The following is a 23,464-nucleotide window of genomic DNA, read 5'->3' as shown; positions in this document are numbered from 1 at the left end:
CAGCTAATGCATTAGGATCAGTGATGATTTTAGCCATGGTCTATGAGTGCAATTGTTGTCACAGAAATCAGGCCCGGGTTAACCAACGTGCAGTGGGTGCACTTTCACAAGGGCTCCCATCTCAAGTTTGACCCAACTGCCCTTCCGTCATGACAAGGGGCAGCCAGGCCAAACCTGAGTGGTGCTGCAACCCCATATTCCAAGTCACAGTGCCCAGAGCGGGGAGCTGGGCCCAGCCCCCCAGGACAGGAGCTGCTGCTGCATGATGAGTGTAGGGTGGGCTCGCTCTCCCTCCCTTTGGGGCCTCCCTTCTGCACCAGGTCAGGATTAGGGTTGCGGTGCTGGGGCGGAGAGTGCTGATGCAGGTGGTGGGTGTCCCGTCAAGCAGGCATTTTTCTCTGGCATGTCTAACAAAGTTAATGAAGTCCAAATGTCTGATGAATTTAATGTCTGTGAATTCGAGACTTTGAGCAGCATGGCAGTCAAGTGAAATACTCAGTGCATTTAAAGCTGGTGACTGTTCCAGCATTACTGATCATCTGAATGGTCACCATTTCATTCTGGAAGAGCAACCCCTGTGACATACCGTCTTTTCAATTTCAGACTTTAATACCCCCAGGGAGACGGTGACAACATAGTATATAGCAAAGTGATAGTAGCTTTGAGTGATCTATAGGAATTGATAGATTGGACAATGGAAAAGTTACATTCCATGGTCTACGGGTATTGATGGCCATATAGTCAGTGAAGCCACAGAATGCAAATTAGCGTCATGTCTACAGACAGCCCTCTGCTACACGGGAAATCAGAGACATGTCTGCTATACGGGAAAAATCACTCAGAGACATACCGCCAGCTTTGCTAGAAGCACTGTTGAGCTATTCCTATTTCTCAGAGATAAATATTCTGAGCTGCTCTAATACGCACTCAGCCCATCAGCATGGAAATTTAACTGAACCGCCATCTCTTTTTTTGGACTAGGATTAGTTATTTTAGAGCCACTAACCCTTATTCCCATAACCACGACACAGTACATGACACGAACAACACGAATGGGCCATCACAGTCACAGGGCTAGCCACACCTCCATTCCCCCCTTTGGGGTCTCTCTGCGCATGTCCATGTCAGGCCTTGTATCTTTCCCTTTCTCAGGGTGGAACCCTGTGATTCCCACTCTCAGGCCTGGCCCTGGGCTACATACACTGTATATCAACCAGCAGGTCCCACTAAGTCCCGCCATTTGTTGTTCTTCCCTTCAGGAGTCTGTGACCGGAGGTGTACAATGATCAGACAGCCATCTTAAAGCCAAAGTCATGTTTAATTTTAACAGTAAGTGCAAAGCCCTTAGAGAAAAAGGATTTTAAAACAACAGTCTACATGCATGTCCATCTTACCACCTCTGACGGTAACCTAGGCAGGCCTAAATTCTTCAGACGCCTCCAACAAGGTGTCATGTGCCTCACTCTGGTTCTCCCCCAGCAACTCCCACCCTCCTTCAGAAAGTGTTTTAAACCTGCCAATTCTTTTGATATCCTGTGTTCAGAGGTCTCTTCCTGCTCTGGTTCAAACCAGTCTTGTACATTGGCTGGAGAGGATGCAAAATCTGTAAAGTTAATAGTCCTGGCATTGTCCCATTACCACCCTCAAATGTTTGCATAGAGATGGCTTATCTTGAACCATTCTTTCCCTTCCTGCCCACCCAGTCTCCTGTTGTGTTAAGCCACTGTAGTCATACAGAAAGCATTTTATCAACCAGGACAGTATACCATATTTATAAATTATTACAGAGTAGTTCCAAATCTGTCACACTGGATGGTGAGAGAAATGAATTAGACATAAAAATAAATGGGGCACAGATTGTGTACTCTCTGTCATCTAGCATGAGGAAGACATGACTGTACATTTTCAATGTAGAACGAAGGTGGTCCAATTTCCAGCAGATGGGTGTTTTATCACAGAAACAGTTTTATAACTGGTGCCCCTGTTGGCATTCTCAGTGGAGAAGTCAAGGTTGGGACTGGTAAAATACCAGCCCATGGCAAAGTGCATGGCATTATTTGCCATGTCCAGACTTGATTCCCTTGCCTATACCTTGCCCCTCGGAGCGGAAAGCAAATGTAAATCTCTTTTTCTGAGTGCTCAGCTATGTTTATTCTCCCTGCCACCTGGCCTGCAGTGCCATTAATGTCCTTAGAGCTTCTGACCTGAATTGTTATTTGCTGCTGTCAGTCAGAGTGGGAACAGCAAAGTCTTTTGGGGTGTATTTTTGACATTGTAGGTGGGTAGGATCTGGGGGCACAGGCAAGGCGGGCACCACTAAAATAGGCTTTGGCTACACACACAAGTTGTAGCACTTGAAGTACATGAGTATAGTTCGAGCAGTACAACTCTCCTATTGTGAGTGCAGTTATATCAAGGTAAAGATGCTTTGGACCAGTGTAGCTACTCACCTACGGGAATACCCTATGGGTAGTACTGGTATAATTATTTTGGGCAGTGGGGAGAGACCACACCCTGAACTGCAACAGTTAGGCTGGTATAATAGATCTGTGTTGACCTGGCCAAAGACATGGGCCAAGATGACCACAGTTATTTCCTACACTAAGCATAATGAAAAACGGCTTGCTATGGGTAGCCATGGACAAATACTAACTTTTACATTGCAACCACTGTATTGTGGCTGGGAACTGGAGAAGACAGCCAGTTGGCCTGGGAAGAAGCAGAGACTTTGTCTCTGGGTGAGAGGTGTGACATCTCCCATCGGTACCCAAGATCGTGAGGCACCTCGCTACCACCTGCCCGTAGCATGAGGCAGCCTTGTCTGTACCTGCCAGGGGGTCCACGACCCACAGGCAAAACAAGCTCTCCTCTCTCAGCCTATACAGGCTCAGTTGTCCCTCTGCATGCAAGCAGTCAAGTGCACTCCAGGCTCCGAGCGTTCCCCTGGAGTGTCTAACCTCTAGTCCACTGGGCGCTCACAGAATTCATAGATCTGCTGCTCCCACAGGAACAGTGCACGTCGGCTTACAGGTTTCATCTCAGGTGTCGCAACTCCCCTCACCTCACAGCCCTTAGAGGTGGTAGTGAAAAATATACGCTTATTTAACAAAGAACAGTAATTGCAGGTAAGCAGACATATTGGAAACATTTGGTTACATGTAAAATAAGATCATCACGTGCCTTCCAGAGCCTAGTCTTAACTAGCAGGACACACTCCTGTTGCATACGGGTTAGCTCATCCAGAGGCTTTCTCCAGGCTGGCTCTGACCCCAAGTTCCCTGACTGTCATAATAAAATATGGCATGTGGACATTGCATTGACTGAGAACGACAGCCAAATTTTCACAACAAAAAAAGTTTCATTTTTGAAGCATTTAGTTTGCAGGAGCAGAGAATGCCAGGTTGTCACAGCGCATCTTACAAGAGCCTCTGCTATTACTCCAAACTTCTATCCAGCGGTTGCTGAAATGCAGTCTTCTGGTTATGTTGGTAAGAATCAGATTCTGAGAGATCTCAGTGAATTGCAGCTGCCCAGGACCGGAGAGAGGAGGTTGGCTGACAGGGTTTCCTGCGATTGAGGGGCCTATTTCCGATCCTCCGTCTGCTAATGCATCCGGGCAGAGTTCATCTGGACGTCGTCTGCTGACTCCCTTGACACCTTTGAGGAGCAGTGGGCGCTGTCCGGGGTTCTCTGCTCGGTGTCCCCATCAGGTTCCCTTCATTTAGCCCTGTGACCTCATGCCTGTCCCTGTTATATCTTTAGTTGTCCCCCGTAATTAATTGATATCCTGGACTTTGTGGATCCTCCCCTTAGGCTTCCGCCTGGCCACTTCCAGGATCCCAACAGGATCAGCCTGTTTGCAAAGCTGCCTTCCAAACTGTTCAGTCATCTTGCAGTGGCATTGTACAGTTCAGTGTTGCTTTCCCTTTAATTAAAAGGGGAAGCCATGCAAACTACTGCCCTTAGATAAAGTAGAATCATCCAGAATACATCCCTGTATGTATGGATTAGGTTGGGACATTGCATAAGCGGTGAAATTTAACCCTTTACAAAGCACAAGGAATAGACACCTCCTGGGAGCCACCTAATCCCTGCTCTGAGGCTTTGTACTGGCCCTCTGTACAGTGGTGGATTTCTCCCAGAGAGAGACTATCCAAAATGAAAGGGAATACTTGTGGCACCTTAGAGACTAACAAATTTATTTGAGCGTAAGCTTTTGTGAATGCATCCGATGAAGTGAGCTGTAGCTCACAAAAGCTTACGCTCAAATAAATTTGTTAGTCTCTAAGGTGCCACAAGTCCTCCTTTTCTTTTTGCAAATACAGACTAACACGGTCGCTACTCTGAAAACTATCCAAAATGTTCATTTGGTAGTGGATGAGAACTGGTATGGATAGCCGTAAACAGCTGATGGTGTGAGAAGACCCTGTTACCTATTACATTACCAGTTAGGGCCAGATTTTCAAAGATATTTAGGCACCTAGCAAATTAGACATCCACTGGACTCAGTGAGAGTTAGGCTCCTAACTCACTTACGTGCTTTTGAAAATCCATTAGGCATCTATCTGTATCTTTAGATGCTTAAATACCTTTGAAAAGCTGGCCCTTAGTCCAAGGTAAACCTGTTCGGCTGGCTTCATGCAGGCATTACATTCTGACTGCAGCTTAAATTTTAGGTTTTTTAGTAAAGTTTGTGATTGTCTAAGACAATCTCATCCATGTAATGCAATAACACAAGGGTCCTTCTATGACAAGTCATGGAAAAGAACAGTTAGCACAGATTAAATATTTTTAGACTTACTGTTACATTGTGATCATGAAAAACACCAAGTCTAGGTGCTTGCACTTAGCAAGCAAAGCAATCAGTGAAGTTAGCATTCTACCGACAAGGGTCGTGAACCACTGACTTTTCAAGCCCTTACACTAAGAAATCCGTGTGAGTGCCTCTACGCTGATCAGTCAAGACAGGCTGCTAAGTAGAGAAAAATGTACTTTGAGACTATGGTACACGGCTTACAGGAAATCAAGGCTCTTAACTGTTGCCTTCATGGTCCATAATTCAATACTCAGACCATATAGTGAAGTGGCTGTTAGAACTTCACTTTCTCCCGTCTGCTAAAGCCTATCTGCATGGCTCAATGTCAAAGTCAGGAATGAAACCCCCTCCCAAAAAAATAACGAACAGGCAGACTGGAAAGAAGCCATCACTCTTCAAACAGCAGCTTTGGGATTAGAGATTCCAACACTTCCCTGACATAAGATGTACTTTTTTAACTTTATAAACAGCAGCCAAATCTGGATGCATAATGTGACGCGGGCAGCACTTGAAAAGTTTTGTTTAGGCATTTGGGAAACATGGACGCTTAATCCCAAAACTGAAAGGAAACACTGGGAAAATTTGTGATTCATCCATGTTGGGGAAGTTCATTACCCATTTTAGAGTGATTCAGAGAACAAAGGCAGAATTGGAATTAATTGGTAAATATTTCAGTTGACCCAAAATAAAGTATTTTGGAATTTTGCTTTATGAAAAAAATTAAATTTTTTCTGTTCTTCCTGATTCGGGACAATTTTCCCCTCCCCAAAATCTCAGTGTTTTTCATGGGATGGAAATGTGTATTTTTGGCCGGTTCTAAACATAACCCTCATTAAGTTTTCTCTTGCAGTATTTCTCCACTGATTTTTGGGGTGGGGGTGGGGGCGCGGGCCAAAGAAGGATTAAATTTGACTCTAAAGATTAGATTCCAATCCCAGTTACAATGTGCTGTGTGGCCGCTCATAGTCCTGCTCTCCCCCTGAAGTCAGTACGGCTTGCATCTGCATGTGAGGGTATTCCCCCACACCTCCTGCAGCCTCCCTACAGTTCAGTTCCATTGTGGGTTACTGACTCAGGGCTCCAAAGCACCACATCAGTACAGCCCTGCAATGGGGGCATTGTGGAGCTGCACTGTCCCTGATTGGGAAGCACTTCGCCATTTTGTCTTGATGATATCTGGTCCATTGTGGGTCCGTTGTGTGTTCTCTATTCAGGTATTTAGGGTCCAATTTTGGCTGGCCCTGAAAGGGTTGTGGGGAGAGGGCAGAACAGGGGCACACCACAATGGCAGGCCTTGCCAGGCTCTTGTGGCTGTGAGCAGCAGCCACCCCAAAAAGAGCTCCAGGAGAAAAAGGCTGAGGGCATTGGGCTAGAAAAGGTGGAAGAGCTCCCACTGTGTGCCACTCCAGAGCCCCATGTAGAATTCCGGCTGAGTGGGTGAGAATGCCTCGTGGGCGTCCGAGCGCTGCGGCATTTCCTGCTTCCCTTAACACAGGGTGTAAATCACAAACTGGCTGTGACTAGTGGTTGTTACGGATTGAATTCTCCTGCCCCAGTATGCATCCATGTCGTTGAAGGATATAGGTGTTGAGCATTGCCCACTGTGGGGAAGGTCATGAGCACTGTAGGAAGTATAGTGGGCTATGACTAAAACAGCACCCCCTCCTCTGCGTCCAGCTGGCCCCTAGCAGGCTTTGAACTAGTTAATTATTTTTCTTTTGGGTCACATCTCCCTACTCATGAAAACGAGTCACTGACAGGGCTTGAGGCAGGCAGCCAGGCTGGAAGCTTCACAAAAGTAGTCTACCGAGTCCCTGACCAATCTTCCTAGTCCTCCAACAAACAGAGACCGGTGCCAAACCATTCAGTTGCTCTGTGATGTGGATAAATATATAAAAGATACACACCACAACAGTCAAGACAAGAAGACAAAGCGTAGGAGAAAGGAAGCCTTATTATTATCAACTCATTTTACAGAGTGAGAGAAATGAATCAGTGTGCCAGCAGTCACACAGGGAATCTGTGGCGAGGCTGGGAATTAAACTCAGATTGCCAGTCCCTTAACTACATGACCATCCTTCTACAGCCATCCTACAGCCAAGCTCTGCGATACAACCGCATTTGCTCCAACCCCTCAGACAGAGACAAACACCTACAAGATCTCTGTCAAGCTTTCTTACAACTACAATACCCACCTGCAGAAGTAAAGAAACAGATTGATAGAGCCAGAAGAGTTCCCAGAAGTTACCTATTACAGGACAGGCCTAACAAAGAAAATAACAGAACGCCACTAGCCGTCACCTTCAGCCCCCAACTAAAACCCCTCCAACGCATTATTAAGGATCTACAACCTATCCTAAAGGATGACCCAACACTCTCACAAATCTTGGGAGACAGGCCAGTCCTTGCCTACAGACAGCCCCGCAACCTGAAGCAAATACTCACCAACAACCACATACCACACAACAGAACCACTAACCCAGGAACTTATCCTTGCAACAAAGCCCGTTGCCAATTGTGCCCACATATCTATTCAGGGGACACCATCACAGGGCCTAATAACGTCAGCCACACTATCAGAGGCTCGTTCACCTGCACATCCACCAATGTGATATATGCCATCATGTGCCAGCAATGCCCCTCTGCCATGTACATTGGTCAAACTGGACAGTCTCTACGTAAAAGAATAAATGGACACAAATCAGATGTCAACAATTATAACATTCATAAACCAGTCAGAGAACACTTCAATCTCTCTGGTCACGCAATCACAGACATGAAGGTCGCTATCTTAAAACAAAAAAACTTCAAATCCAGACTCCAGCGAGAAACTGCTGAATTGGAATTCATTTGCAAATTGGATACTATTAATTTAGGCTTAAATAGAGACTGGGAGTGGCTAAGTCATTATGCAAGGTAGCCTATTTCCTCTTGTGTTTTCCTACCCCCCCCCCCCCGATGTTCTGGTTTAACTTGGATTTAAACTTGGAGAGTGGTCAGTTTGGATGAGCTATTACCAGCAGGAGAGTGAGTTTGTGTGTGTATGGGGGTGGGGGGGATGTGAGAAAACCTGGATTTGTGCTGGAAATGGCCCACCTTGATTATCATGCAGATTGTAGGGAGAATGGTCACTTTGGATGAGCTATTACCAGCAGGATAGTGAGTTTGTGTGTGTGGTTTTTGGGAGGGAGGTGAGGGGGTGAGAGAACCTGGATTTGTGCAGGAAATGGCCCAACTTGATTATCATGCACATTGTGTAAAGAGTTGTCACTTTGGATGGGCTATCACCAGCAGGAGAGTGAATTTGTGTGGGGGGGTGGAGGGTGAGAAAACCTGGATTTGTGCTGGAAATGGCCCACCTGATGATCACTTTAGATAAGCTATTACCAGCAGGACAGTGGGGTGGGAGGAGGTATTGGTTCATATTCTCTGTGTATATATAAAGCCTGCTGCAGTTTCCACGATATGCATCTGAGGAAGTGAGCTGTATCTCACGAAAGCTCATGCTCTAATAAATTGGTTAGTCTCTAAGGTGCCACAAGTCCTCCTTTTCTTTTTGCATCCTTCTTATGTGATTGAATGGTTGTTTTTTAAAATACAAATAAAATGAAAACCCAGCTAAATCCCCATGCTGGCAGTTGTGCTTCTCTCACTGAGAGTTGTTGGAACTTAGTGACACCAGTTCCGTTTTTTTTAATCCATTTTACGTCACCTCCATGAGCGGTGGGTGAACGAGCCATTGGGGGATGCTAGCCCCTATCCCCTCCCCCGCTGCCTAAGACCACACCCTCTCCTTCAAGCCCTCCTCCCCTGCCAGAGCCCACCCCCTTTTCCCCCCAGCCGCCAGCTCCCCTGCACAGCCCCAGCCCTGGGCGGTGTGGCCGGAGCGCGCCCAGCCCTGGAGTGCTGAGCGGGCAGCGCAGTCCTAGCGTTCCCAGCACCGGGTGGACGGGCAGGTGGCAGGACATGGCCTGAGCCCCAGCTCCAGGCCTTGTGTGTACTGGCCCCACCCGGCCTGCCCCAGCCTCTGGGCCACAGAAGCGCAGAAAGCAGGCGGCCGGGGGGGGGGGGCATGCCAGGCTGTTTGGGGAGGCACAGCCTTCCCCTGCCTATGCTATCTGCCACTCATGGTCACCTCAGTGTTTCTCTCCCCCCCTCCCCCCCACCATTAGCTGCTTTAATTGCATCATTTCACTACCCACTGAGAAATCCCTGAATGGAGTTTTTTAGAAACCAAAAAATGGCTTTGTTTGAATAGGGAGGGCTAGGGGAACAACCTGGAACTGGAGGAACTGGTGAAGATTACACAGTGCTTTTTATGTTATCGGAAGTGATTGGAGCTGGAGAGTAGATTTTCTTATACTTTAAAAAAACACAAAGTTTATTCAAGAGTGATTGCATGCAAAAATAAAAAACAGAACGACTGTTTCTAGCTAAAGAGAAGCTGCTGTTAAGAACAAGGCAATCAAAAGCCCTAAAAAGTTAGGCTAGTCCTGTCAGAGTGCATTATATACATGTTTTTTCGTATCCCTCTGTTGGCTCCTTTGATCCTCAAAATCCCTCTGTTTTCTTCTCTGCTGCATTATCTACCTTATTTTACCAACTGATTTTTCTCTGTATCTTTCCTTATTTCCACAGTAACTCCTGAGTGAAATAGAATAAAGTTAAAATCTGAGAAGGATTGACAACTCCGTGATATTTAACTAGGTCGATGATCAGCAAAAACAAGTTTGATTTCCGTAGCTCTGAGCTACTATTCTCAACATTGAATTGTTTTACTTTTATCAGGGTCTCTGAATATGCATTCATAGAAGCTGCATGTGTAACTGGAAGATACCCAATTATGACACTGCTAGGCAATTTAATGGTCTAATTCATTTGGCCTTTAAAATAGATTTTTAAAAAGTATATTAGAACATTGAGATCTTTTTAACATGTTTTTGTTTTATTAAATGAATTTTGGGCTAAATTCTAACCACAATTACACCCAGGTAACCCCTTTGTGAAGTATAGTATGGATAGCAAATGGCATTTTTTTCCATGAAAAAATGTGTCCTTTAAGTTTCAGAACTGATGCAGTTACAGACCCTTTGTGCAGTATAGTGAGGCTTCTAAGGATTAGATTTTTATCAGTAAATTTTGGTAAACAATTATTTCACTGTACACACACAAACCGACAGAAAATATTTCCATCTATAAATAATCAAAACGTACATATAGGCAAAGTAAGAAAAATGCTGCTTGAGAACTTATTAGAATTTGATTTAAAGATATTTAATTTGTTTATTTTGATGTGATGTGACAATTAGTGTTTTAAGAGTTATAAAACTTGAACTTTTTGAATCTCAACATCTGCTGTCATTAAGTAATTGTCTGCCCTCCTCCGACAGTTTCCTGAAGCTGTGAAAATTTAAATAGACAAAAATTGGAAAAAAATGCTTAAAAATAAACATCTATATTATCTGTCAAAATAATGAAAAAATAGAAGTAGAATTGTGGCAAGCCTAAGTGCAGTATGGGTAGCAAATGGCATTTTCTTCTGCATAACAATGAAAAGTAATTGAAAAGCAGTTAGAGCCTCTATATGCTTCAGATCAGAGGTAAAAAAGTGACTTTACTCCTACAGATTCATTCTTGACAAGCTTCAGAAAAGGTCCAGTGAAGTGTAAAAATTGACATTTAGCAAATAACAATTCAACCTTCATTTTCGTAAAGTTGCATGAAATAAACAACAGGCCTTGAACAAAATATCTGGCCACTCGTGGTATTAGATGGTGCTTGGCTCCTTACTGAAGTTAATTAAGAGGGGGGACAAAAATCTAAGGTCCAAATGAGTAAGATTGTTCATACAGATTTAATTAGTGCAATCGTTACAAACGAACAATGCAATCACTGTATATACCACAGGAGTATCCATCCCCATATTGTAAGGTCTGTAAGTGCATTTGCAGAAATAGCCATCAGGCTGTAGGCGTTTTGTCATGCTAAATAAGCTCTTCAGATCAAGTTTTCCGATGTACAGTATGGAGATCACCACCAAATCTGCGGTGCGTGCACAGGTGCACACACCCCTTTTCGGTAATGGTTTTGCATCCTAAAATTTCTAAGCTTTCAGAAGAGTATTTTCTCCTTTCTGGTTTGGGTATCTCTTTGCTTCTCATTAGTAATTTCTTATTAATTGCCATCTCTTTAAAAGTAACAAAAACAGAAGAACATGAAAAGTACAACGCGGTCCCAGAAATAATACTATATCGTCCTTCGAAATTCTATTTCAGTGGTTTTCAACCTGTGGCCCATAGACCCCTGGGGGTCTGCAGACTATATCTAAGGGGTTCGCAAAAGCTTGTCATTACCATAGAACAGTGGTTTTCAACCTGGGGTCTGGAGACTAAGATTTCCAAAGGGGTCCACACTTCCATTTGAAATTTTTTCAGGGTCCCCAAATGAAAAAAAGGATGAAAAAAAATCACTGTTCGTATCATCCACATGAGATTTTAACCTAAATGACCCTTTCTGTGAGGCAAGGGGGTGAGGCAAAAAAAAGATATCTCACCCATCTCTGCTCTCTAATATCCTGGGACCAAACCATCTATAGCTACACCCTATACCTCCTCCATTGTGTCTGTCCAAATGGCAGCTAAAACTCCATGATTGTTTTCAAAAAGAGAACCTGGTTATTTGGGTCAACATTCCCTCTCCTCATGCAGCAGTTCTGATGTTGAAGTCTGCATGCAGACTGTTGTGGATAATGGCTGCTGCTTTTGCAAAGCATTACACATCTAGCATTTAATTCAGTGCTTTGAAAGTACTGGATTATTTGGGGTAGAGCTTTGCGAATAACTGATTTTCTGTATGGAGACCAAACCGTAAAATTGAGGAAAAAATCCTTTTGTGTGATCTGAAACAAAAAATCTTTCAATTTTTCTGGCAAAACGAAATGTCAAAAAGGTTTTATTTTGATTCTCAGAGGTTTTTTTAAATGTTTTATAAACAAAATTGATGGAAATTCCAAAATGAAAAGTCAAAACATTTCATTTTGATTTTTTTCTGATTCTGCCCTCCCCCCCCCAGCCAAAACCATGTCCTCAAATCAACCTGAATTTGCTGATTGTTTCAGTTCACCCAAATCTGAATGTTTTTGGCAAAAAAAAAGATTTTTCTGGAAAAATGTTACCTACCAGCTCTACTTTGGGACCTTGAGTATAAATAACTCTATAAACAGCAAAATTCTAGTCTATTCAGCAAGATTACTTGGCGCATTCAAACAAGGAACTATAAGACAAACACAGAAGATGCATCATGTATTCCACCATGGAAAGGGACTAAAAAGTAGTAAAGTAATAGTAGGCTGGCCTGCGTTAGCGGAGTAGGCCAATCTTTGGCTATCATGTAGAGGTGCTTCCAAGCTGAAACCAGGGTATTCTGCATGATATACCCAGGACCATCCTGCCGTGGATGGCTCTGTCACCCCAATTCACCTGTAACAACGGATAGCGAGTGCAATTCACCCCTACATAAAATGCTCACACAAAGCCGGCCTCAAAATAGGGCTTAAGTGGAACTTAAGTAGCACGTAATCTTTGCGTGGTACCTTTGCACAGGGTGAATTTCACCCAGGTTCTAGAAGGACAAGCCCACTTGGAGGCTCCTATTTAGTGCTATCTTCCTCACTCCCATTATAATTTCTCATAGCTGGGATGAAATGTGTTGCCTCCCCATTGGGTCTGCAGTACCCATTGTGATGTACTCACTTACTGCTGTACCATGATACAGCTTTTTGGGACTGAGGTGTCGGGGTGCTGGGGAGGGGCATTTAAGAACTAGAATGTGTTGTACTCTCCTTTGTTTCCTTCCTAGCTTAACAACATGCCACGAAAATGATACCCAGCCACAGACCTTCTTCCCAAATTCAGGCTGACATGGTCTCTTTCCATTTACGCTTTTCAGTGAAAAGCTTTCCAAGTTTGATTAGCAACTTCGATTAGCCCGACCTTTGTTTCTAAGATTGCGTTTGGGATTTGGTGTGGTAACGTAGCATTTCATAAATTGATTTTCTTGTGTGAAATCAATGCACTCGCATACTAGAAGGGGGGGGGATTTAAAGTTTGTATTAAGTGAATGTAACAAGGTACAGTAGATAAGCTGAACAGGAAATATTCACTGACCCTTAACCAAAATAAGTCATCGGTAAGCTAAGACAGCAGGTATAGTGTGTGATTCTGAGAGCATACGGGAAAATACAGACGCCATTGTTTTTCTTCTTTAAGAACACACAGTAACTGAAGTCAGTGGGAGTTGAGGGGGCACAGCAGGTCACAGCGTCAAGTCTTTTGATTAGCACAGACACACAATAACCAGGAGGCTGAGACCTTCCATGACAAATTTTGGCCTGGGCTACAAGTTTAGGCCAAGTTAGAGACATTTGACGATAAGGAATTATAATCAAAACACTTACAGGCTCTTAACTTCTGTACAGCGGTATCAATGACACGGCTGTTGTTTAGTTGGCAGCTATTATTGTACTTGCTATGTGTCAATGTCAGTTAGCATCTGTCAAATCTACACATGCCAGCAGTCCACACTTCCATTCCCAGCTCGTAGGCTCTCCAGAGCAGGGATTCCTCTTACTGTGTGTTAATGTTCTGTCACACAGTACCTTCTGCAATCTATAACCTGGCACGTTTTTCTCTCCAAGCTCTCCCTCTCCGTCCCATGTGGAATTGCTATGGTATTTTTCATCATCTTCCTCTGTTCTCAAAACTGCTCTTTTGTCAGCCAATGAAGACTTAGGGGCCAGGTCCTTAGCTGGTGTAAAGTAGGATAGCTCAGTTAAAGTCAACAGTTACACCAGCTGAGTTTTGGGCCGTGGGAGTCAGCCTCCTCTCACTGCTCCAGCTGGGTCCTGTTAAATAAAGGCTCCCCAGTGTTTCTGATGAAACTGCAGTGCAACATGTGGCTGTTAGATTAGTTCCATCCTGTGGTGCTGAACCTTATCTTTTAAGCAACTCTCTGCTCAGGTCCATGGGGGATTCTGAACAAGACCAATGTGCAGACATTCCACTGGGCAAAGAGGGAGTGGAACTGCCATCATCCTTACATTTAAAAAAAATTAGTCAGTCATTCTGTGGCTATGAAATCCCTTCCCATCCATTTGAACAGACCATCTTTTCAAGCCACATCAGTATGTATCACACGTCACTTTAGACTTATCTCCCAGTTTCTATGGTAATTTCCTTTCTTCCTTGATTTACACTCAACATTTTTAATTATCCGGACGATTTTAATTTTCACATCCCTATCTCCTCTTGGTTAAACATTAATTTCATACTTTCTTTCTTGGACAATCTCTACCCTGGTGCCAGTCCTCCAGGTTACAATAAAACTAGATCTGAGTAGTTTTTCAAAGTATATCCTCCCTAGCTACATTTGGTATCTTCTGTCTGATCTTGATTAATCTCTTTTTAGGTATGGTAGATGCCTTCATGTAAACCACCCGAAAGGTCATTTAAAATTTCAAAAAACCCTAAAACATTTTGGACAACTTTGCATGATTACATCTTTTTCAGCAATTCCCCTAACACAGCATACTCGTCTATCACAAGAAGGGCTGTTGAAGTGAATTCTGTACACTTCTGTTCCTGTATGCTCTGCTGCTTGTAGCACTTTATGGTGGCTCTGAGTAAGTTACTGCAACATTACAAATGTGTAAACTGTGTCTAAAGGATAAAAATCATGACATGTATTTAGGTTTGGGGACATAACATGAACTATATATAAAGAACTTCATCCCTGTGGTGAGGGGCGGATGAGGTATCACTCAAAATAGGGCAGGTCCTCATAGGTCGCCAAAATACGTTTAATAAAAGGTTTCTTCTTTTGAAAATGAAAGCAGAGATTCTCCTGCCTAGCACAGCCAACAAAGGGCCCCTCCAGCTCATTAGTGCATCTGGGGCGTGTTCTTGCTATCAGGATATGAATCCAGTCTCTCATTAGTTTAGAACCTGCCAGGCCTTAGATCAATTTCAACTAAGCATTATGCTAATCGTGATTTATAACCTGTGTTATAATAGTTTATAACTGTTAACTGCCAGGCAATTACCACTTCTCTTATATATTTACTCTCTGCAGTAGTTTAAGTTGTTTCCCTGGTATGGTCAGGAGAGTATTATGTTAACATGAGCTATGCTTGGGGAAAGTACACTAGAAACAGGGGCTGAAATTCAAGGTAGGAAAAAACAAACTAAATTGACTCCATCAACATTAAGCTAAAGTTAGCAAAAACAGCTGCAAATGTATCATGCTTCCTTGGGATGAAACGCAAAGCAAAAGCAAAATGTATCTGCGGCGTGTGACATCTCTGTGGAGAAAGGCAATGGGGAGGGAAAGAGAAAAGGAAGGGTTTAAAGGGAGACTGAAGACAATGGAGTGAGAGTGACTTAGGGGCACAGAAGCAGGGGAAAGTGGTTGACCTTTATGACGGATGCGGCAGCACCTACGGACGGACTGGCACCCTGCTCCACACGCACTCCATGGAGAGTTGAGCAGCTGGGAACAGAAGGAAGGCTAAAATTAGAGGAACCTGGGGTAGGAAAGAGAGCTGGACAGAGGTGGGGTGAAGAGACTACAGTGAAAATATTGAACGGAGCAATAAGCCATGATAGGCCACGTATTAGTAGGTCATTGGTCCATACCTCAGGTGCAGTCTGAGACGTGAGGCTTCATTGCTTTTACCACCCAAGTCGTGCAGCAGGTGCCCCAGTCCAGCAAAGCACCTACGGACATGTGTGACTTTCAGCACATGAGCAAATTCATATTACTTTATCAATTCCTAGTCTCTTTCTGTTGGCTCAGTTTGGTACAAAATCCTTTAGGTTCTGCACTGTCCCAGGACAGAAGTAGCAGAGTTTTTGCAGCCTTCCCAGTTTGAGTTAGACTTCTTCCTGGCTTAATTAGGCACCACAATATTAATACTTCCAAGCAAATATAATTAGACGTGTAGCCTTTAGCATATACTGAGACATAAACTAGCAACATTCACCGGGTTTGTCCTAGAAATTAGCCAAGGATTTGCAGATTACAGCTGAAAGAATTTTCATTTGCAGTCTCCTCTACAGATTACCCTAAGAATTAAATATACCTTCAGTCAACAGTACAGAATAACCTGCTTCAGAATGACAGGTTTCAGAAGAGCAGCCGTGCTAGTCTGTATCTGCAAAAAGAACAGGAGGACTTGTGGCACCTTAGAGACTAACCAATTTATTTGAGCATAAGCTTTCATGAGCTACAGCTCACTTCATCAGATGCATTCAGTGGAAAATACAGTGGGGAGATTTATATACACAGAGAACATGAAACAATGGGTGTTACCATACACACTGTAAGGTGAGCTATTACCAGCGGGGGCGGGGAGGGGGGGGCAAAAAAACCTCATATGTTCTTGTCAACTGCTGGAAATAGCCCACCTTGATTATCACTACAAAAGGTGTCCCACCCCCCGCTGGTAATAGCTCACCTTACCTGATCACTCTCGTTACAGTGTGTATGGTAACACCCATTGCTTCATGTTCTCTGTGTATATAAATCACCCCACTGTATTTTCCACTGAATGCATCCGATGAAGTGAGCTGTGGCTCACAAAAGCTTATGCTCAAATAAATTGGTTAGTCTCTAAGGTGCCACAAGTCCTCCTTTTCTTTCTGCTTCAGAATGCAGCTGCATCTGAGTTGTCACCTGCATAATGGATTTGCAGCATAACTGTTGGAAATTGAATGGTGATTAATGCTGCCAAACAGAAGAATATGTTGCAATAATATTGTTGAATGCAAAGATAATAATCTATCTTTGTTTACATCAGCAATTAATGTAGTTCAAGAAACCTTGCATATATAAGATTTATCTCTGCTGAATGAGATTACAATCATACATCGCTCTTCATACAGTAATTGATGCATTTCATTAGAATGTAATTGAAAACAAGATTTATATCAATGCCATGCAAAAAGTAACGTTGATAAATATTTTTATTATTCGCCATGATTTCTGCTCTGAGCCTGTACAGTACTTACTGTGTCTGTGTTGGGTTGAGTACTGTACATCATATGAACTGGAAGTCACAATATCATGATTAGGGATAAGAAACTGCTAGCATTTCTTCCCTTATACAGACCCTCTGTCGGCTTTAAAACCACCCTCTCCAGTCCCAGTGTCACTTACTCTTCCCCGTCTCTGTCCCCATTTAAGCTTGGGATCTTTTCTCTCTCCTCCCTTCTCTCTCCCCATCCCAAATATGTGTTACATTTTTAGTTTGTTTCATTTTTACGAATCACCAATGCAAATGCACTGCTGGACAACCAGAGGGGGAAGCCAATGAAGTGGCACAGGCCCTGAGCTCCTGGGAAGTGGTGAGGGTTTGGATTGAACTAGCTACTTTTCCCATACTGGCGAGAAGTGTGGGGTGTAAAACCCTGCACCTAGCCTCACTTTTGCTGCAAGAATTAGGTGGAAACTCCATAAGGAAGAGTCTGTGAAGTCTTCCTCACAGTCAGTCATAGTTTGTCCCCAAGAAGGACCTCTTAACCCCCATTCCTTAGCAGGGATGCTTTTACCTGTTCTGTGCCATTATCCGGCAGAGCTAAAACAATGCAATTAACAAAATATATAGATGTGGCCTTCTACAAGATGAAATTAACCAGAGGTTTCTTGGCAATTCAACAAAAACAAACTAACTTCTATTCTAATCAATGGAAAAAATCTTATTGTGTTTTCTTTTAGGGGAAAATATAGGTCCTTTGGAAGACAGCTCATAAGTAATGATATCACAGATACAACTCATTATGAATGGGTGATCCTGTTGGTTTTAGTGAAACAAAGGAATCAAAACAGAAACTCTCATCCTAAAATACTGGTTCATTGCTGGCAAACTGATGTGGCTCTTCATTTATTTGCTAGTATAATTTACCAATTGTATGAGACATAAACAAGTCCAATATTAACAGTGACTAATTTTATGCCCAACATGAAGTCTTGTAGCTGATCTGAAGGATACTGTAAAAAAGTAATTAGAACCATTGGAAATAATGGCCCGCAGCTTCAGTAATGCACGGGCTAGTTTCAATCTGCAGGTTTCTCAATTAAATTAAATTAACTCATGTTGCTACAGCACTGTATCATATGCCAATGACCTATTAAAAGTAAATTAATCCTTCTTCCATATAGAGAGCTGGGATTGTTCCCTGTGCAGGGAAGTCTCATGTGGGGAACAAGAAACTTCATTCCCACCCATGGAGTGTCTGCTGGTTCATTTCTTTTGGGGAGAGGGCTCAAAGAATGAGTCGGGGCTTGCCCCTTAACCACATGTATTCCCTAAAATTCATTCAAGTCTCATGCTAGGTCCTCCCAACACTCCCTGGATCCCCTGTTCACAGTGACAGCCCTGTTTTTGCAGGAGCCGAGCTCTCCTGGGCTCTCCCCAGAAGCTCCCTCATCTCAGCACTAATGGGGAGTCTGTGACTCAGGGTGGTCGGCAGCACCTTTCCCTTGCACTGTCAGCGAATCACAAGTACTGCATTTATCCAACACCTGCCCACATGCCAATACATTTTCCCCATGCAGGAGTTATAGCAAGCATTCTTTTCGGGAACAGCGTCCATTGCATCAAAACCACTGCTGGTCTGTGGCAGGGCAGCCCCCAGCTGCTGCAGACGCAGCCTTAGCATCAGCAACAAATCCTCCTTGCTCACCAAATTCAGAAGAACAGGAGGACTTGTGGCACCTTAGAGACTAACCAATTTATTTGAGCATAAGCTTTCGTGAGCTACAGCTCACTTCATCGGATGATGAATCCGATGAAGTGGGTTGTAGCTCGTGAAAGCTTATGCTCAAATAAATTGGTTAGTCTCTAAGGTGCCACAAATCCTCCTTTTCTTTTTGTGGATACAGACTAACACGGCTGCTACTCTGAAACCTGTCAAATTCAGAAGGTGGCTCATAATAGTAAGAAAAGCAGCACTTCATTCGGCAGGGGATGAGGGGGTTATGGGAAGAAAATAATATGCAGGCTGCTGACGTGATTAATGGCGCTGCTTATGATGAAGGAAATGAAAAGTAGAAATCTGGGTAAACAATGACCGCTCCAGGAGAATGAATTTCATTGGAACTACAGAATAAACGGATATGTCGACCTCCCATCAGTTACTACTGGAGTTTTAAAGCAAGCCCAGGGATAGCGTTTCAAGTTTTGCTCTCTCATTGATTCATGGTTGTACAGAGTTTCCAGCGCCAACGTAAGAAGTCTTTGCCGGGAGATACACAACGGCCACCACTTGTTCATTTTTAATGCAGAGACATCCTAGAGATAAATTTGAATGAAGGGGTTTCAGTAGCCCAGTTAGCACTACCCATTAAGCATGAGTGAGACAGAGAAGGATGAAGTTCACCGATGTACATGCTGATGTGCATTTCTATGCAGGCAGAGTATGTTCAGTTTCTGCATAACAAGACCTTGACAGTACTTCTGATTCGGGTAACGGCTGTTTGCAGAAAGATTGGTGTGTCCCCACGCCCATCTTCTATCCATAGCACTTACCTGGGCCCCCTTACTGCAGTATCTGAGCACATCTCACTTCCTGCTATATTTATCTTCACAACATCCCTGAGCAGCCGGAAGCGCTGTTATCCCAGGTGAGGAACTGAGACTAAGGGCCAGAATGTTTAAAGTATTTAGGCACCTAAAGATGCAGAAGGTGCTTTGTGGGATTTTCAAAGGCTCCATAGGCACCTACCTCCCATTGAAAGCCATTGAGGAGAGGGCTTGCAGAACAGAAAGGGGGTTGCTCCAGAAGCCCATATGCTTTAGGGCGGTGTTTTTCAAACTTTTTATATTGGCAACCGCTTTTACACAGCAAACCTCTGACTGTGACCCCCACTTATAAATTAAAAATGGGGGATTTAATTTAATGGGGGTGAGGGATGTCAGCCCCACAGAGCTGACAGTTCGTGACCCCCTTGTAACCACCTTGCCACCGCCCAGTTTGAGAACCCCTGCTTTAGGGCAAAAGCAGCTCCAGTGAAGTAGTGTCTGGGGAAAGCAGTCGTCTCTCAGGGCCTGCTTCTGATCTTGCTTTTACATCAGGATAAGGGCATTAACTTCAGTGCAGTCACTCTCACTGGTGTAAGTAGGATCAGAATCAGGCCCTCGAGAGCCCTCAGCGCAAAAGCAAAAGCAAAAAAAAAAAAAAAGGACGTAACGGCCAGTCACTAGGATGGAAAATGGAAGAGCAAACAATGAAGAGCTCTCGTGCAGGGTCAGGCAACCTATGGCCTGCGTGCCAGACGTGGCCCACAAGCTGATTTTCAGTGACACTCCCACTGCCCGGGTCCTGGCCACCGGTCCGGGGGGCTCTGCATTTTAATTTAATTTTAAATGAAGCTTCTAAGACATTTTAAAAACCTTATTTACTTTACATACAACAATAGTTTAGTTATATATTATAGACTTATAGAAAGAGACCTTCTAAAAACGTTCAAATGTATGACTGGCACGCAAAACCTTACATTAGAGTGAATAAATGAAGACTCAGCACACCCCTTCTGAAAGGTTGCCGACCCCTGATCTAGTGTCTCACTGAGTCACCCTTCTACCGCTGTAAGTGAAGGCTTATTCCAACCTGCCAGGCTGTGAGTCCTATGGAAAGCTTCACAGAGCCGCCATGGAAAACAAATGTTGATTCTGAATGATCTGCTCATCGCTAAATCATTTCCTATCATTATTAGCCTCCAAATTGGTTCTGCTCTGGGAGACGGAATAAGGTTTTAACTCAGAGGAAAGCAGTGTGTGTCTTAAACGATTGCTTCAAATGAAAGTATTCTGTAAACATTACTCAGACCCCCTCTTGTGCATAAATCCCCAACTGCACTGCTTGGCTTTGCATAGATTTTCAGCTGTTGGTTTAAAGACAGGTGTCTGAGGGATTCATTCAGGAGATCGAAAATAAATCATACAATAGACCTCCTGCAATCCTGAGTGCCAAAAATTAGTAGGGTGATTCTTTTCTCACTTCCACCAGCATAAAGTCTTCTGAGGGCAGGGTGAGCAGAGAGCAAGTGTGAAAAATTGGAACGCATTTTTGGGGGGGTGGGGGTGGGAGCGTAGCTGCATATATAAAACAAAGCCCTTCATATCAGGATGGTCCCAATAATATCAAATGGGTGCGAGAGGAGAATTGGACCCAGATTATAAATACAAATGTGTATTCGTTAAGCACAGTCTTAGTTTCACTGAAAGAGCCACGGTTTGTAATTACATCACTCACATTCATTTACATAGATTTAAGGGTCTCATATCTTTGGCTTAAGTATGATTTTAAAAAAAAAAGTTAAATGGATGTGTCTCAGTTCACAGAGTAGCTGGAATAAGATGGTCGCAGTCTCTACTAATTAAGAGGCCATAGGGTCTGCCTACACTGCAATGAAATACCTCCGGCTGACCCACGTCAGCTGACGCGGGCTCGCAGGGCTGTTTAATTGCACTGTAGACATTCAGGCTCAGGCTGGAGTCTGGGCTCTGGGACTCTCCCTCATCCCAGGGTCCCAGAGCCCGGGCACCAGCCTGAGTCTAAACATCTACGGTGCAATTAAACAGCCCGAGAACCCCAGCACTGCAAGCCTGAGTCCGCTGGCCTGGGCCAGCTGCGGGTGTTTAATTGCAGCATAGACAGACCCCTAGTAACTGCCTTAGGGCATCATAGCAGGGAGCACGAGAGTAGAAAGAACATGAGGAAAAGCAAACCAGATAGTTGGGAAGAAGGAGCAGCTGGTTTTCTGCAGACCTTCCCACGGCAGCATCTCCTTGTTAACAGCAGTGCTTGTCGGGGGGCTCCACCAGGCTTTGGGGTGAAGCAGAGCCAGGGGACAGCCATTTTGGGTTGCGTTCTCCCTACCACTGCAGCAGCGTTAATGTCTGTGCCTTCACTCCCTCTTGGGAAGGCAGGTGAAACTAACAGCAGTAAGACTGCTTAGCCTGTGGCTTCTCTGACAAAAGAGGGGTCTTTTTACTGTAGGTAACTAACACATGGTGGCTTTCACAGAGTAAACACGGTTCAGACAAAGCTCTTTAGTTTTACTGGGAGAAACCAGGCAAGGTCAACCACAGGCTTAGGGTGGGCAGGGATAGGGCCGACCTCGCGTAGCTCTCTGACAGTGAACACTAGGATTTGTTAATCTGTAAAAAATACATCTTTGCATCAATGGAGACAGAGCCTTAGTGAGCCATGCAGCCAGGTGAAAACTGGTGAGGAGCAGGAGAGGGGCCCCCCCACCACGCAAGACTGAAGTGTACGCCCTGTACCCACTGTGCAAGGCAGCTGACTCCCCTTTGAGATTCGTATGCTTCTGAACCTGCAGGAGCTTTCATCAATTGAGCCGTTAAGACGCTAGGCCCACCAATACCTGTGGGGCTTTGACAAGTAGGGACAAGCAGCCCTTAATCTCTTCCTGGCTCTGAACAGCTGAACTTTCCCCAAGGGTTTTCATTCCAAGGCCCTCCTGAGTTCGAATCCTTGTTCACAGCCTCGGGCACGTCGTTTAGACCTTTCTACTGCAGTATTCCCATTACTTAAATAAGCATAACACTTCCCTGCCTCTCAGAGATGTCATGAGGACTGGCTTGTTCATGTTGATATGGTGATTTGAGGATGCAAAGTGCTGTGTATCAGAATTATAACGTTTTGCAGGTTGTGGTATTGATTATTTAACAAATGTTTGAACTTGTGAGAATAGCGAGCAAACTGATCAGCCTGCGAAACTGAGTTTCCGGTGCCTTGCACCCTTGTACCCTTGTTCCTTCATCTACATCTGGGCAAAGTAGGTGTGAAATGCTACCAGATTAGAATGGTAAAGTTTTATACCCACTTTGTACATGGAGTCTTGCCACTAACCTTAGTGGGTTTTGGATCAGGCTCTCAATGAGTACCTAAGGTGCAAGGCACTGGGGAATCGAGCGGGGTGAGAAGAAATGCTCAGATTTAACATCAAAGTGCAGCTGGTGAGATAATCCCATCTTGACTGCATTACAGACTGGAGTCACCCACACGCTCTTTGGTGATGGAGGCTCCAAAGGGAATTGAAATTAACGCAGAGGCCGGCAACATGGAAGCCACATGCAGGACGGAGCTGAGGCTGGAATCAAAAGATGGAGCGGTAGGAAATGGAAAACAAACCCTAAATTAAACCAGAACCAACCTTCACCTGCAGATTTATAACTGCCTCATCCATTTAGCAACCCCCTTTCACACAGTGGTTTAAAAACAATGGTGAAGCTGGCCCAGATAGGATAGCAGTGGCTGAACACATTGTGTGCAAACTAGAGTCCCTCCATGGAGAATGCTCAGCTGATTCATTATTTTTAAAGTGCTTGGATAATAGCATCTGTTGTACAAGGAGATTTATGCAGCTGTAAAATTGCACTATGCTCCTAAATTCTCTGTTTGGTTGTCAGTTTAAAATGAGATTTACTTGGCTAACATAATTCAATCTTAGATCATGAATTTTGCAGTGAGAAGAGCTTAATTCACCTGTATAGGTCTGCAAAAGCTTTTGTAACTGGCTGTTTTGATTTCTGAGGGAATAGTGTCAGGAAAAGTTAGACAGCTA

The 23,464-nt window shown here is 44.0% G+C and overlaps 1 protein-coding gene across 8 annotated transcripts in view; it reads left to right on the top strand.

Moving 5' to 3' along the window:
* SGCD (sarcoglycan delta) overlaps positions 1-23,464 on the top strand; it is a 572,369-nt gene that overhangs the window by 538,562 nt on the left and 10,343 nt on the right. For all 8 annotated transcript variants that reach the window (XM_073355246.2, XM_073355243.2, XM_073355244.2 and 5 more), the window contains one exon: positions 22,888-23,011. In XM_073355246.2, the coding sequence (XP_073211347.1) occupies positions 22,888-23,011 (124 nt within the window). The remainder of the gene's footprint in view (positions 1-22,887; positions 23,012-23,464) is intronic.

This window comes from Lepidochelys kempii, chromosome 8 (genome assembly GCF_965140285.1).
Source record: "Lepidochelys kempii isolate rLepKem1 chromosome 8, rLepKem1.hap1, whole genome shotgun sequence".
Lineage (NCBI taxonomy): Eukaryota > Metazoa > Chordata > Testudines > Cheloniidae > Lepidochelys > Lepidochelys kempii.
This window is presented reverse-complemented; position numbering and strand designations above follow the sequence as displayed.